General features: G+C 42.1%; 1 protein-coding gene across 2 annotated transcripts in view; it reads left to right on the top strand.

Moving 5' to 3' along the window:
* GFOD1 (Gfo/Idh/MocA-like oxidoreductase domain containing 1) overlaps positions 1 to 15,435 on the top strand; it is a 71,738-nt gene extending 56,303 nt beyond the window's left edge. For both annotated transcript variants that reach the window (XM_071451914.1, XM_071451924.1), the window contains exon 2: positions 7,984 to 15,435. In XM_071451914.1, the coding sequence (XP_071308015.1) occupies positions 7,984 to 8,903 (920 nt within the window). In that variant the 3' untranslated portion in view covers positions 8,904 to 15,435. The remainder of the gene's footprint in view (positions 1 to 7,983) is intronic.
* Positions 15,436 to 16,517: the final 1,082 nt, after the last annotated feature.

Below are 16,517 nucleotides of genomic sequence, written 5' to 3' on the forward strand. Positions count from 1 at the left end.
TCTGTGCAAATAAAATTAATATTAGTACATAATGAAAATTGATATCATCATTACAGTCTTCTCACATTCTGATGAACTGTCCTGGTTCTGCTTAGGTGGCACTTGCTTACCTGCAGGCATCATTATAATCCTTTTGGAGTCAGCAGGGCTGTTGTCCCTGCCTAGGCACCATACCTCAGGAGCTCTGTACAAAAGAGCCCAGCATTGCTTTTTTTTCTTTTTTCTTTTTTTTCCAAGACAAAGCAGTTCCTTGTTTTTCTGTTTGTTGGAAGGTGTTACAGATCACTAGCCCTGCTGCAGTCACTGGTGTGAGCTCCCAGCTCATGGTAACCCTCTTACCTCTTGAGCCTGATTGCAGCTGTGGCCCTGCACGTGTGAGCTGCGTGTGTCTCCTTAGTGAGTGACACCTAAACTGTCGCTGGAGATGATGCTCATGTGTCACCAGCAGCAAGGTGCCTTGCAGGTTTTTGTCTCATCATGCATACAGTTGCTTAAGTGAAGTTTGGTTTAGCCTATGACTACAGGGCAGCCAAGGCAGAGACCCCCTAAACTGCTTTTCTTCCCCAGTGTGTTTGAATGTTTAAGTTTTGTTTTCAAAGGAATTGTGTGAAAAATAAGTTCTATCAGTAAGGATACACCAACCTAAAAACTGGAATCAGTGTGATGGACCAGAGCCATAAATGAACTGAGGCCCTGGCTTTAGGAGTGTACAGTTCAGGTATGTGTGTTTTTACTGTAGAGATATTTCCCATCTAATAGTTGTGAAGTGCAATTTGTCCCAGTTGACTGTAGAATTTAACAGTGCATATGTTCTTTACCTTGATAGTATTTTGATCCAAAGGAAGAGGTGTAGTAGGGTTTGTAAAATCTCTGTAAGCCATTGGTTTGCTGGGGCCAAATGAGCTGTTGCTCATCAGCAGGGCAGTGTATCACTGCCTGTGTGCATTTGCTGTCTGTTCCAGTCACAAAGGAAAACACATTCCTCCAGTCACTGTTATTTTCCTTCACACTTAGAGCTGACTAGGAATACACACATGGCCTGTTAATACAAATCAGATCATGAGCTGTGACTCACTATGTTGTAGTAACTTGATTTTTTGCAACAGATATGCATATCTGTGATTAACAAAGATTGTCTTGGCCAATGTTAGAGCGGTGACTAAAGCCAATCTTGTTAGGCATTCATCATCCTGATTTATTTCCTTGTCAAAAGGTTTCTTAAATAAGGTTTCTTCGAAGAAACATTGTCATGCTATCAATTTTCCCTGGCAGATGTACTGATTGAAATAAATGTATTTTTTCATGCCACTCAAGAACTGAATGACAGATCATGCACCAAATACAATAAATGTAACTATTATTTTATTGTTACTGTGATCATTACTATATCATAAGATGGATGGCAGCAGCATCTCATAAGAGCAGAGACATATCTACATACTAATAAAAATCCTACTCCCATGTGAAAAGGTTTTCAAATCACCTGAGTGATTGTTTTTTTGAGATGGCCCAGACATCATTCCTCATTTCCCAGAACAGAGCAGCCTTCTATCCAGTGTTCCACTCTTCCTGCGTATCTATTATTTTGTGAGGGATTCAAAAGCTTTTAGCCACTGTGCAGTATATATGATATGTGATTCACATATCTCCACATTTTGCATCACAAAATAGTATCGACCCCATAGAATAGCCTGTCCCAGTATTGCATTGCTCTAGGCTAATGTACTGTTGGGCAACATCTTAATTCTTACACATATCAAACTTTAACACAGATACTTTTTCTTAATTGTCCCTTCTTCCTGTCCAGTCTTTGGGTAGAGAAGGGTGCTAATTTTCTCTGAAATCTATTTCTTTCTCCTCCATTATTTCTTTCTTTTGCAGAAAAGATGCTAGCAGGGCATACAAAAAATTGGACTCAAGGTGATCCTTTCAGGATGAGCCTCCAAACAGTGGGGATGTTACCCTTAGGGCTGGCTGTGCAGCTCCTGGAGTGGCAGGAGCCACCTTTGGGTTTTTGCACCAGCCCCTTGCAGTGCCTTTCTTTCCACCTTGGTGGTGTTTTTACTTCCATCTCCCTCTCCTTTCCCTTCATTTACTCAGCCACCTTCCTGCTTTTCTCTGCTGGATTTCTGCTGATGCTCGCTCATCTGGAGTGAATCCAGTGGCTGCCTTGGATTCCCTAGGGAGCCCCAGGAGGGAAGAAGGACTATGGACTTCACCTGGGTCCTCCTGATGCTCATTGTGCCAGTCCCTTTCCAACGCTCCAACATGCAGATGAGCTCTCTATCAATGAGCACAATATCCCTCCTGTCCTTACAGCAGTTCTGTGTCAACAGAGCCAAATGAAGACACTTTTGAAACAGAAGAAATAATATCACTTTCTTTTAGGTCTGCGTGTCTCCTTTGTAATCAATGGTTTAGTATGGTTGCAGCTCAGATCTCTTAAATAGTCTTCTGGGTTTTCCAGGGAGTGATGAACTTGGAAAGAAAAGAGAACTGTATTACCAGCCTCTGATTTTCTTCAGACTGTTTAAATATTGGACTGAGTTGATAAGATAATTGAGAAAGTTTTTTACAGGTCCTGGCAAAATTAAGCCTCCAAATGTTGTATTTTTTGCAAATGGTTCAAATAACTGTGAGGATTTCCAAGATCATTGTTAGGTAAAATACTCAGCCCTCTCTACTGATACACAGTTTGTGTCAAAGATCAGTTTAGCTGTAGGGAACCACAGACTGGCTCCAGGTGCCTTACTTAATTTCTAAGATGGTTTCTGTGCACAGCCCCAGAGTTGACAATGTGTGTACATGTGTGCAGAAGAACAAACTGCTGGGTATCTATTATTTAAATGAGAAGTAGTGTATTTTGATTTAGACCATTTATTTTGACCATGGTTTTTGATAAACTCCCAGGGAAAGGTCTTCCTCTGATTGTGCATAGGATCCAAAGGCAGCAGGAGCAGCTGCAATGGTGAAAATCTGAGAAGAAAAACTTGCCTGTATTTCTTTATTGTATGCTTATTAATGATAATGTGGATTGTTACCATTTGGAATATAGTTTTGTATTAGTTTCTTTTTTTAAAAAAATTGTTTTAAAAACATACTATAATAAGTTTAAGTCATCCTTTTGAAATAACCTGGTAAGCGTGCTCTTTTCACCACTCCAGTATTTTCTGAAACCCTCAGACTCTCCTTTGAAAGTTGACAGTTCCTCTTTGATTTTAGAAAGATTTTATCTTTTTTTTTTCTGGTGACAAATTTAGCTCAGTTCACCAAAACCTTATTTTTTATTTCTCTCTCTCTCACTCCCCCATCCTGACAAAGAGCAATAGGTAGCAATTGCTAACTAATGAATCTTTCTGGTGCCAGTGAAGGATTTGATTATATGCTCAGACTCCAAATAGAGCCCTTTTTTATTTCCTTGTGAATAGGAAGAAGAGAAATATTGTATTGGGGCCTCATGTTTTAAGCAGAACATATAGAGGACTAGTCTTACTTCAGTTCAGAGACAGACACTTGTTTTTTAAATTAGTTGGAGTTTTTTAATGTGAAAATATTTGTCTCCTTGTTTGAAACAATCAGAGCAGATGGGGAGAAAAAGCTGACGTTGAAGGTTTCAGAATTGATGACGCCTGAGCTGGTTGCAGCCATTCTACCTTTCCTGTGCTGTGAGTTCTGCTCATTTTCAGCTGTGCAGCACAGGGATGATACAGGGACAAAGAAACTTGGGCTGCTGGTAGCCAAGGAGCTTGAAAGGAGCTTCATCTGTAAAATGAAGAGATGCAAATTCCAGGAACTGCAGAGTCAGTAGTTAAATTCTTACTGTAGCTCCTCACTCTTTCCCTGCACTTACATGGAAAAAAATGTAAATACGACTACCCTGGACTGTATCTACTTGCCACTCACTTCTGGGCTTATCTCCAATTCACAAGGACTTCCCTTTTTTAAAATGAAGACTGAGCATTGCAAATAACTCACATGGCTTCCTGACAGAATTAAATACTCTTAGGTGGGTGACAAGCCATTAGAGCATGGTTATGATTTGACTTTCCAACATAAAGATCTCTAGAGAGATCTTCACTTGAATGGTAGCACAGACAATTTTTTTCTAATTGCTCAGCTGCTTCTATAGAGTTGGTTAGACATCTGCTTCTTCAGAGAAGATCAGTGTTCTTCAATAACCTTGTTAAAAAAAGGCAGACTGGTACCAAAGTTGTTAAGGTTTGGCTTGGGGGATGCACCTTATGAGCCTTGCTAGGAGATGTGTTCCCCACCTTCAGCTTTGGACTTGGGCTGGCCAGGAGTGAGCCTTCCCCAATGCTGGCACCACTCTCTAGAGAAGAGCCAAGCTGGGAGGCCGGAGTGAAAACTGTGTGGAGCCCTCAAAAGATTGACATGTATTTAAAATGTTTGTCATTTTACCTGAGAAGTCAAGAAATCAATGCTCATTAGTTGCCTGGTTAAGAATTGTATACTGTATACCTAAAAGAAAGTGATATTATTTCTTCTGTTTCAAAAGTGTCTTCATTTGGCTCTGTTGACACAGAACTGCTGTAAGGACAGGAGGGATATTGTGCTCATTGATAGAGAGCTCATCTGCATGTTGGAGCATTGGAAAGGGACTGGCAAAATGAGCATCAGGAGGACCCAGGTGAAGTCCATAGTCCTTCTTCCCTCCTGGGGCTCCCTAGGGAATCCAAGGCAGCCACTTGATGCAGGTGGAAGGGGTGTGTATTCTTTCATAGGATGAGATGTATCCAACTGTGTTGCTTATCAGCATGGACAGATATATTTCACTTTTTTGCTGAAGCAAGCTGGCTGCATTTCCCTGCTTTTATGTAATTAATGATGTTTTTGCTGTCTGTTGTGGTGCGATTTTCAAAGACATGTGAAACAGCAAAACAAGCTGGTAGAATGACAAACAGTAACAATTCATCCTTTCTTAGAGTCTTGTCCAAAAGTGGAGAGGATTAGACCACAGCCCCAGACTAGAGAAGAAGGAGGTCAGTTCCCAGAGAAGCCCCCCGCAGCACCTGCAGTCAGAGCACGCCATTCCATGAGATTTAGTGTTGGGAAGGGAGACTTTCCTTGCACTCTGCTCTCTATTCTGCCTGATCCTGCTATAGAGAATGGCTCAAAGGGAAGGTCCCTTTTCTTCCTTCTCCTTTTGAGAAGGGAGCGGAGGGAAGAGAGCAGAAAAATGGTGTTTTGATCTGCCTTTTTCTCATTCTGGTGGCATAAACACACCAGAGTATTTCTCTAAATTAAATTAAGCAAACCTTTTATATTCTCTCCCTACTTCCAGAAAGCTAATGTGGCTGCTTGCAGATTTGCAGCTACGGAGGAGACAAAGATCTGTAGTGCACACAGACTCAAGTGCTGAGCAGTGTTATGCTGAAAGAACTGCACAAGCTTTAATAGCATATAAAAGCTTTCTGGGCATCAAGCAAAAAGCTGTTTAAATCCCTGACAGGGATGAGAGAATAGCACGTATTATCAGCATATGCACAGAGACAGAAAGTCTCTCATCACACTTCCATTTTGGATTTGCTGAAATTACGAGGTTTCAACCTTTCCACAACGGTTGAAATGGTGGAAGAAGTAATTTTAAGGCTTCAATTTCTCCCTGTCCCCTTATAAATATTTAGGGCTCTTCCCTTTCCTCTTCACATGTGCCTGAGTTACACTGATCCCACTGGCAAATTTTCTCAAATGTATGGAATGTAAAAATCCATAGGCTTCTCTTTCATATCAATAATCATAATTTCCTACTCAGATGTTGACAATCCCAAGTATTCCTTGCCCCACATGGCGGAGGACTAACCCCCACCATGCATGGCATGGAACACTCAGCAAAAAGATTGTCCCCAGGCTGCCATTCCTCATGAACACAGATCCTTTTCCTAGCAAGCACCTGTGTGAATATCTTGAGACACAGTGCCTGGACAGACCTCAGATAAAATGTGGCAGGTGTCTGTGAGGCAGAATGATGCAAGCTGAACTGGAGCAGAACGTGATGCTTTTGTGGTTTAGTGGTGAGCAGGTCAGATAATGAGTAATATATATTGGTTCTTTGGGGAAAAATTGCTATATCAGGAAGGTTTGACTCTAGGGATGTTTTGTCTGAGATTTCCCTTATTTTGCTAACTAATTTGCCAGACTGAAATCTCTCTGCAAAGAGTCTGTGTAACTCAAGGATTATTACATTTGTGATTTGTATCAAGTGGCATAGCTGGAGCTACCAGTTAGAGGATATAGGGCAGGTGGATGAATGCTTTCTCCAATATCAAACAGATGCAGCAAAAAATTATTCAGGGGCAGGAAAAGAGGTGCTATTAGTTGACATTATTGAAAATGTCAACTTGGTCACCAATAGCCATCTGTAAAGATGAGAGAGAAAAGTAAGAAGAGAAGAAGACCATGGGCACTGAATAGAAGATTCTTGGCTAATTTAAGAGGAAAAATGAGTATGTCTCTACTTATCTGATTAAGGAGAAGGTAAATAGTAGTAGCAAGTTGAAGAAAGATCTTTCCCTTCTTGTCTGTTAACTGGATGTGACTGCCACTTCAGTAATGACAGCCCTCCCTCCCTCCAGTTTCAGCTACTCAAATAGCAGCAGACAAAGACTGGGAATAGGCAGTGTGGATAAGCTGGTTTTTGAATGTTTGGACTGTGACCCCCTTCTTCCTCCAGTCAGGCTGTTAAATATTCATGTAAGTGGGTTCAGATACATTCCTGCCATCTGTCTATACTTATATGACTTCATCCAAAGAGCTCTAAAACATGTAAAATTTTATACTCTGAACAGCTCTTAAAAGAAAAAGAGATTTTTTTTAATTACCTGAAGGGAACAGGAATGAAAATACAATGTGATTTAGCAAGTAAATTTATTCATCTGGACTCCATCGGCAAGGACCCAAATTCAGCTCTTTTTAAGTGCCAGGCCCAGCCGTAGCCCAAGGCTCTCCAGGTAAAGGTCATTTTTAGTGTCATAGTTTATATCCAAAGTGTTCCACAGCTTACCTAATATTGATCATTAAGCATAATAAGTCTCTGTATGCAACTAAGAAGGAAACTGGAGATTCTGTCACTGTATGTGTGTGTGAGTACAGAATGGAAGTATTTGAGGAGGAGAAATCAGTAATAAGCCCATTATTTAGCCTTCACTGCATTCAGTTGCACACCTTGATGACCAGATAAAAGGGGACTGTCATGCAAGCTTCAGTAAACAGTGTGCCATATGGACAATTCCACGAGGAAACAGATTGTCACAGCTACATTTGACCTGTTTTAAAGCAATCCTTACTCTCCCTTGGCACCATGGATGCACTGCTGACATTTCAGCAGAACTGCTTCAAAAAACACTTGAGTGCCATTGTCAGAATAGTGGGGCATTTTATGAGTGAGAAGCAATTTCTTCATTTTAAATTAAGCAGCAATCCCAGTACTTCTCAGAGCCTCTTAAAACAGTCTGAGCAGGAAAGAGGGAGAGACAAGAGTACTGAGAAGACAAAGCCGGGCTTTTCAGTGTACCTGTGTTAAGTTACTGAATACATGCACTTGTGTCATTCATACCCTTCAGGGATTTGAGTCTGAACCTCAGATTCAGCTCACAGAAACTCCTGCATGGGCAGGTTGTCACAGAAGAGATGTCTCTGAGATGGCTGAGGGGGGTGATTGGTTTTATACCTGCTCCCAGAAGGGAGCTTACTTTTTTCTGTTCAGGCCCTCATCTTTGAGCTCTTTTTAGACAGGAAGGCTTTTTGAAAATAAAAAGGATCACATTTTCACTGTGGTGCTTAAAAAATTCTTACATGTATTTTGGAAGCATGCCAGAGTGGGTCTTTATGCCTTGAAAACATTTCAATATGGTGTTATTCTTTTAAGGTCTTTCTCCTTGGCTTAGTCTTTAGGAATAGCCTTGAGGCTTTCAGCTTACTGTATTGATAAAACTTTATTGATGATTTTTTTTCTCACCATTTCAGGCATTGGGAAGAACGTCATCTGTGACCGAACGGCAACTCCCCTGGATGCCTTTAGGATGATGACTGCGGCTCATTACTATCCAAAGCTCATGAGCATCATGGGGAACGTTCTGCGCTTCCTGCCTGCTTTCGTGAAGATGAAGCAGCTGATCCAGGAGGGTTACGTGGGGGAGCTGCTGGTGTGTGAGGTGCAGGTGCACAGTGGGAGCCTGCTGGGCAAGAAGTACAACTGGAGCTGCGATGACCTGATGGGAGGCGGGGGCTTGCACTCGGTGGGCACCTACATCATCGACCTGCTGACCTTCCTCACCAGCCAGAAGGCCGTGAAGGTGCATGGGTTGCTCAAGACCTTTGTGAAGCAGACAGACCACATCAAGGGCATCCGGCAGATCACCAGCGATGACTTCTGCACCTTTCAGATGGTCCTGGAAGGGGGTGTGTGCTGCACTGTGACGCTCAACTTCAACATCCCAGGGGAGTTCAAACAGGACATCATTGTGGTGGGCTCGGCGGGACGGCTCACTGTGATAGGCACCGACCTCTATGGACAGAGCAACAGCTCTCCTCAGCGGGAGCTCCTGCTGAAGGACTCCACACCAGTCAGCAACTCCTTGCTTCCGGAGAAAGCCTTCAGTGACATCCCATCCCCCTACCTGCGGGGCACCATTAAGATGGTCCAGGCTGTCCGGCAGGCCTTTGAGGACCAGGACGACAGGAGGACCTGGGACGGGAGGCCCCTTACGATGGCTGCCACTTTTGACGACTGTCTCTACGCTCTGTGTGTGGTGGACACCATTAAAAAGTCAAACCAGCTGGGAGAGTGGCAGAACATTTCAATCATGACTGAGGAGCCAGAACTGAGCCCAGCATACTTGATCAGCGAAGCCATGCGGAAGAGCAGGATGTCTCTGTACTGCTAGCTCCTCTGAGCTCTTAGGAATGAATAGGAACCAGACAGCTCTTGAAGGAGATGGTAATTCAGCCCCTGTGAAGGGCTTGGGTGTCTTAGCTGAGGATTGCAGGAGAAGGAAATACAGTGTTTGGATCAATTAATCTGTTGGCAGCTAAATGCCAAATTGATGTGGTCCTTCGAAATGCCCAGGACAGACAGGAGACGTAAGAGCTGATAAACTTAACTGTTTTAATAACAGTATTGGCTGGCTGATTGCAATGATATATCATGGACTCATCCCCTGCTTGCAGGTGCTTTAGATTATCCAATTGTGTTTACTGTGAAAGGTTGGGAAGATCCTTTTAGATTTTCCTCACCTACCAGAGGGCTGTGAAGGTACTGTCATGTCGTTAAATTTTCTGTAGTGTCTGACATGAATGTTTCCTACCATGACAGCTGACACCACAATGTTGTATTACTACACCTCCAGCCAACACACAGAATAACAGGACTTGATGTGAAAGTGTTGCAGGATTCAGAAAATCTTGGCAGTTCACTTTTCATACAGTCTGTTAGGAGCTTCTCTGTGTTGGTTTAGTAGTTGTTTTTTGCTTTGTTTGGTTTTGATTTTTTGTTTTGTTGGGGTTTTTTTTAAAGCACAATTAAATAGGAAAATGTGAGGCTTTTAAAACAAAGCAGTCCTCAACCACAGTGCATATGCCCGGGTATTTGGTGAGAGAGGCTCTTCTGTGAGCTCCTGGTAAGAGTCAGTGTTATGGGTTTTCCGATTAAAATGGGTGATGGAAAACCTTCATGGATGGCAGGTGGCACGACCCAGTAATGATAATGGGGTTTATTATGCAGCTGAACTCAGGCTAGTCTTACAAAGATTTGCACAAAATTTCCTGTGTTTGGGACTGACTTTTGAGTGAATTCATCGTGCATTTTGGTTTTAGGTGGGAAACAGTAGGAATATAACCCAAAACCATACGATGTTTGGTTGCATACACAAGCGGTGTTCTTTCAAACCACTGTGAACTCACACTTGAAAGATGCACACCAACAAGTAATTTCACATCCCTCAACCCAGAAGTGCTCATCTCCACCAAGTTCTAAGTGTGGGTGAAAAACAAAAGGGATGAGAAAATTTCCCATCTATTTACGAGGAAAATAAATTACATAGGATCCCCAGCCTTCTCACTTCCTTAAAGTGGCCAGCTACTGGTACTGTATTAATCATTCCCTGTCACGAGTGCAGGGGTGGACAAACTCTTTTGCTATGTTTGTCCTGTTCTTCTTTGTAATATTTTAAGATTGCAGTTTTGAAATAATTATTCTTTTGAGAATATCTTCTTGAAAGAATATAGTGAAAGGCACATGTTTTATCCCAGTAAATAGGGATACTGTTTTTCTGAGTAAAGCTGCTCCAGTGCTGATGTGTTTACAGCTCTAGGTCTTGAGATAGTAAAAAAGTAGAACAGAAGCATATAGCACTAAATCGTTTTAAACTTGAGAAAAACCTTTTCAGGGTTTTTTGTTAATTTTGACTAGGGGAAGTAAGAGAACACTGGGGTGAGCAGTAAATATAAAGAGAAAATATGTTTTTGGAGGAGGGCATCAATAGTGTTGTTCATCTTACCTGGCTATAGTCAGCTCAATTGGATGTCTTGTCCTGATCAGCAAGAACACTGCAGTCAATACAGAGAGAGCTCTCCAAAGGCTGACTCAGTTCACCCTAGAATTAATATAGAAAGAGGTGCCCACTGGAAATGCCTGTCTTCCTCCTTTGCAGAGAATTTTGGCTTCTAAATTTTGGTGTGGCTGAAGTTAGGAAACTTGACTCCCGGCCCAAAATTGATTCATATGTGCTTAATATTTCAAGAGCATATATATGACCTTTTGTTAAATAGTCCCCAATGTGTGGTAGTGTGACTGATGAAGGAATAATGTAATACTGCAAAACCACACCCAAGGGGAGAATTGTTTCTATCCATGCTGTTCTGCCAGTTCTAGCAACTCTCTCTGGGGCTGTTTCAGCTAAAACCTCGGGCAAGGCTTCATCATTCCTTCTTGGAAGCAGCCCTTGACAAGTTTGGTTGTTTTCTTTTTTAAATGGGTTTCTCTGAGAATTCCAGAGGTAGTATCTGTGCCAATAGGAATCTCCCAGTGCAACTGTCATGGTATATACCATGCTATCCACTTCCTGCCCTGAAAAGTAAATAATACAGAAGAGAGGATTTGATCAAGAAATCACCTGTCACCTGAAAAATAGAATTACCCCCAAGGGGATCAAGAGAGTTTTCATACAGTGAAGCAAAACCCATTTACTGAAAAGAGTGGCTAGTTCAAGTCATGAATGCAAGCCTGGTGGATAATTAACCATGTCTAGTTAAACATCATCCAAAAGTGGAACCAAACATGGACCAAAATGTTTGTGAATCTTGCTTCTCAGTTTGGCGATTGTGTTGGAGTTGCTGTTCATGTCTTTGCCCTTCTTTATGGTTCACAAATGTTGGCTGTGTTTCCTCTGTGTGTTTTCTTCTTTTCCCTGTCTTTCTGGGTTTTGTGATGCCAGTTAGAATCCTTTCCCCTGCCCCTGCAGTGAACAGGCGAGACACAGTGAGTAAGGATAGTACTACTGAGCTCAAACTTTCTGCCCCAGACACAAAGGTTTGGGTGACAGGCATCATCCATCCTCTGTGCAGACCTACTGTTGATGCAGCAGAAAGAAAATCCAATGCTTTGGTTACACAGACATCTGATGCTGCTGTCTGTACTGGCTTGCAAATGGGTCAAATCTTGCACAGCTCCTTGTGCTGACCCAGAGAGAGCAGGGCAGGGTGGGACCTCTTCTTCTAATGGTAGCAGAGATGCTACATTTATGTTACCTAACTGGGATTGCAGCAGGAGCTGCATACATTCAGGATTGTATGGCAGTTTTTCCATTCTCTGGGAGGTGAAGGTGCTGCAGTGTCAAGTGTAAACATACTAAACTTCCACCTGGCTTGGAGGAGGAAAGAATTAGTGTATTTATTGAATGCGTATTGTTATTCTGACGAATAGTTTATTTATAGTCTGGAATTTTTTCTTGGCAGCATCCAGCCCTCTGTTCCTTTGGTGCAGTTGAAAGTACATTGAATTTGCCCTAAGTAGCCTCTGGAGTTCAAGTTGGGTTTAGGAATTTGGGGAGCAGATAGCAGAGATGTATTTGATTGAACTCAGATGCAGTACCATCCCAGGAAACATGTATTTGGAATTGCACTTTTAATGCTGTGCCACAAGGTTTGAGATGAATGCTGCTAAATTGGTGCAGGCCTAGGAGCCAAACTGCAGCTACTGCTGGAATTTACAGTAGCCCCCAAACGAACTTGTTCATACACTAGGTAAGAAATTTCATTCCTCTTTCCCAGGGCTGCTATTGGAGAGGGTCTTTCCTTTGCCATCAGCCTGTGCACATAGGATACTGATCCTTATGGTCTGTTGCCAAAGACAGAAAGAGCCAAAGGGTGAGCTTTGCTGCTCTGCAGGGCTCTGTTCCAGTGCTGGGACAGTCAGCTGGGAGAGGGTGTCTTATTTCCCATTAGAATTGCATTGGGATTCACACCAGGGGTAGGGCAGCCCTGCACTGACAGCAGGGCACAACTGAACTCCTTAAATGTGCCCAGAGAGAGGGTGATGATTGCAGCAGGGAGCAGCAGGAAGGTGTCTGCAGGCTGGTACCTCTGTGCCTGCCCTGCAGGGAGGATATGCTGCTGCTGTGGAGGCTGAGGGCTGCACTTCCTGAGGGTGACAGCAGCAGCCTTGCTCCACCTCTGTGTGTGGGAGCCCAGGAAGGGACCCTGCCCTTGGGGAAGCAGAATCTGTCCTATACTCCTGCTGGATAGGCACATCCTCATTGCTGATCTCAGTGGAGTCCTACATGGAAGTGTAAGAACTCTGCAGGAGCTTGGGCTTTCCTACGTCCAGTACCATGCATGTGGTAAATCCGTAGTACTTCAGCTGTAAAGTGAGCAAATACCCAGTAGAGACGTGGGGAGACATGGGGACCTTACCCATGCAGCCAACACGGCAGAGAATTGGGCCATGCCTTGATGGGTTTTGGCTCAGGAAGGGCTGCTCTGGAGCTCATCCTTTGCTTTGGCTGAAGCAAATCAGCCAAATTTGATTGAAATCCCTGCCCAGCCAGCATTGGGCAATCAGAGGCACTATCCACTTTGTACTAAGTTTTCCCTTCTTTTCCATAACTTTCCAAAAAGTGACTGAACAAGCGAACAGCTGTTCTGGAAGTTCAGCCATTCTAAAAAAGGAGGCTTTTCTGCTGCATGTGGTCACAGCACAATGACAATTCAATTTCTTTTTTAGTTTTGTGTCCATACAGATCTGGAATAGACCCAGACAATTTAAAATTACTCACTGTTCTACCAAGAAAAGGCATATTTTATTTAGATAAAGGTAAACATAGTATCTTGATGTTTTTGCAGAGAATCAGAAAGGAGTGATGACAAAACTTCTTGTTGCTGGGAATTTTTGTATTTGACTTTTATTTATGTCCTTCAGCATAAAATATCACTCATTATGAAGTCTGTTCACTAATAGTTGCTAAGTTCTGTATTTACAAGCCAGAGTTGTGGCTTTGTGCAGATACTCCACACTGGTTTGGTGTTCCAGTGGCCCAGTGATGTACCCTTAGTATGTATGAAATGCAACACTGGACTTTTGACCTGTGCAGTGATCTCTGGGTATCTGGAGCTAATTGTGAAATGGCAGGATTAATCAGGACAGCAGTTTGTTTTTGTTGTTATTGAAGTTGTTACTTGTGGGGAGCAAAGTTTGTAAATTTTAGAGATGAAGTGTGACTGAATAATATTTGGCGGTCTTATCTGCTTTAAAATTTCCTCTTTTTTGAGCTGCTGGGTGAAGTCTGTCCAATAAAAATAATTTCCCCTTAACTGCCCACTCCCATTTGCTCATGAAAAGAAGAAATTTTAAAGTAAATGGGACTACACATAATGCTGCATTCATGAACTGATGTCAAAACCTCATGACTTAATGAGTGTATGAAGCCACAGTCCAAACAAGTAATGTCTTTTTTGAAGCTGCCAGATCGAGGCCTTGGGGTTGCGGAAAGAAGGGTATCAGCACAGGTCAAACTGAAACAGCTTCTATTCAGCATTTTGAATAAATTGAATAAACAGAATGGCTATGGTCAATCCAAAACTGAACACATGTTTGTATAAGGGTATTTTTTTACATTTTTTAAATTTTGGGATTAAGTTCCATTTTTGCAGAATGCTGTTTTGAAATTAAAGGTTTATGTTTTGGCATGTGTGAAATAAATTGTTTGGGGCTGGCTTATGCGGGGGGGGTTGTTTTTTGTTTTTTGGGGTTTTTTTAATCCGTACTTTAAAAATCTCATCCATTTGGTTTAAGGATGTTCAGTGAATTCAGCTGCCCTTGGGCAGGTTCAGCTCTGAACCTGGACCCTCACAGTATCTTACAGTGACCCCATTTTTAACATCTGAATTTGGGCTTCTGAGTTTCCTTTGTGTCTTGTGGCAGTAGGAAAACTGATTCATTCCATGGAGTTGGCAACAGATCATCAAGACAATTTTTGCAGCAATGCCAGCCATTGTCTTTAAAAGCACTTAACTCTATTGACTTGTTTACCTTGGTTATTTATGACCTTCCAGCCATCCAGTCCATTATTTGTTTTCCTTTTTTTTTTATATCAGCCTTTGGACTCACTTCCCTGCCCTCTCCGTTTCTCATTCCATTGCAAACCTGGAGGCGAGCCTCCCTTGTTACCCCCTGAGCTCCTGCTCAGTCTATGTTACACATGGCATACAGGGTGGCTAACTACAACTTGAAGTGACTTTTAATGCAGTACAGGATAGGTGAGCACCACAACTGCTCAAGTATGGGGCATTCCGAGTGCCCAGCCAGGGCAGGAATCAAAGCTCCCTGCTGTGCTGTGCTTGACGAGCAACACTCACTGTTTCTCTTCCACTGGTTTGCTTTTATTTGATTTTGAAAATGAGAAAATGTTCAGTTTGTTGCTGTGTCAATATTAAGTATATATTTATTGTTTTTCAGACATACATACATATATATAAATGCTATATATATATATAATGTCAACGCATGGACATATGTACAGTAGATATTTTAAAGAGCTATTTATCAAGAAAAGTAAGTGTTATAAGTAAACAGAGTTTATATTTTCTATATTATGTAGATAGCAAAAAAAAAAGTGGTTAAATTATACTAGGACTTTTGGGGGTGGGGTTGGAGAAATGGGCAAGGACTGGTTCTAGCATTTTAACAGCCAAACTACTTTGTACGGAAGCTGCCTGCTGTGCCTCTCGGCTGCAACATCTGTTTGTTTCTTCTTTTAGAAGATGATGTGCATTGTTACTTTTACATTGCTTGGGGAATGTAGTTAGTTTATTCTCAGCCAACTGGTATGTGCTGCTTAAAACATGGTTTCCTGCTGTTCTGCATACTTGCATTGATGGAATAAAAGGATCTTAACTGGCAAATAAAGATGTAAAAGGTTGTGATCCCAGCTGTCTCTGGTCTTTCCCCCACACTTGTATTTTGGGGGGTATGTGTGTGTGTAATAACCATCACCTCTGCCTGGTTTCTTGCCTGTTAAGTTCAACAAACAGAGTAAAATACATGGGCTTTGTGCTTGGAGGTGAGGATTTTGATGGAGGGAGAGGAAGAATGAAGTTTAACACTCATTTAACATTCATTGAAGATTTTATGTATTGGCAAAGAATGAGCTAGTGCCTAGGGGGTGGTTGTGTCTAAAGGGGACAGCTGCTTTTGTTGTCAAAGGATGCAAGTAAGTCCAATGTCACTGCAAAATTGGGATATCCCCTCCCTGCCACCTGGAGATCCTTCCTCCTGGATTTTCTTTCTTCTGGATCCTTTAATTCCTTCTTTTTCCACCACAGCCTGGAGATCCTCTTCTTACCTGACCACTGGTACTGTGGAATGTTTTTGCCTTCCCAGTCCCCAGCTGCCTCCAGTGACTTGCCCATGCTTACCTCCATCCTTGCTCCCATCTGCCAGGAGCTGTCTGCTTGTCTGGTGCTCCTTTTCTCCCCTCTATGTGGAAATATCTGAAGTCTCATAAGGATCTTCTTATTCCAGCCCCTCTGTTGCTGAATAAAACCTCACTTGGGTATGAAGGAGAAGAAATTCTGAGGTCTGAGGGAAGATTTAGTGCCTCTGTGACTGATGTGTAAAAAGGATAGAGGATTTCCTGCATTGCCTTTTAGAGCAGAGCACACAGAAAGATGCTGAATTCTACTTATATCAGTGCACACTCCATTCCCAAGCACTATGAGAGTGTGTAAATCCGAGGCACAAATCTGTGAAGGGATGGGAAATCATCATCACTTAGAATGCACACTACCCTCAGACCACATAATCTTGTAAACTGTATATTTCTCATCTATTAAAAAAAATTACAGAGTTGGTATATTTTTTGTAAAATTTACAGTGTGGTTTCATCACAGAAATGTAACATGTTAGCAACTTCTGTTACTACCACTGCAATTATCAATACTGTAAAGATGTACTGATATTTATATGCACATAAAATACTATTTTATCAGTTTTAATACACATCATT

The sequence above is a fragment of the Agelaius tricolor genome, unplaced genomic scaffold, assembly GCF_023055355.1.
Source record: "Agelaius tricolor isolate 1412-34295 unplaced genomic scaffold, bAgeTri1.0.p SCAF_2, whole genome shotgun sequence".
Taxonomy (NCBI): Eukaryota; Metazoa; Chordata; class Aves; order Passeriformes; family Icteridae; genus Agelaius; species Agelaius tricolor.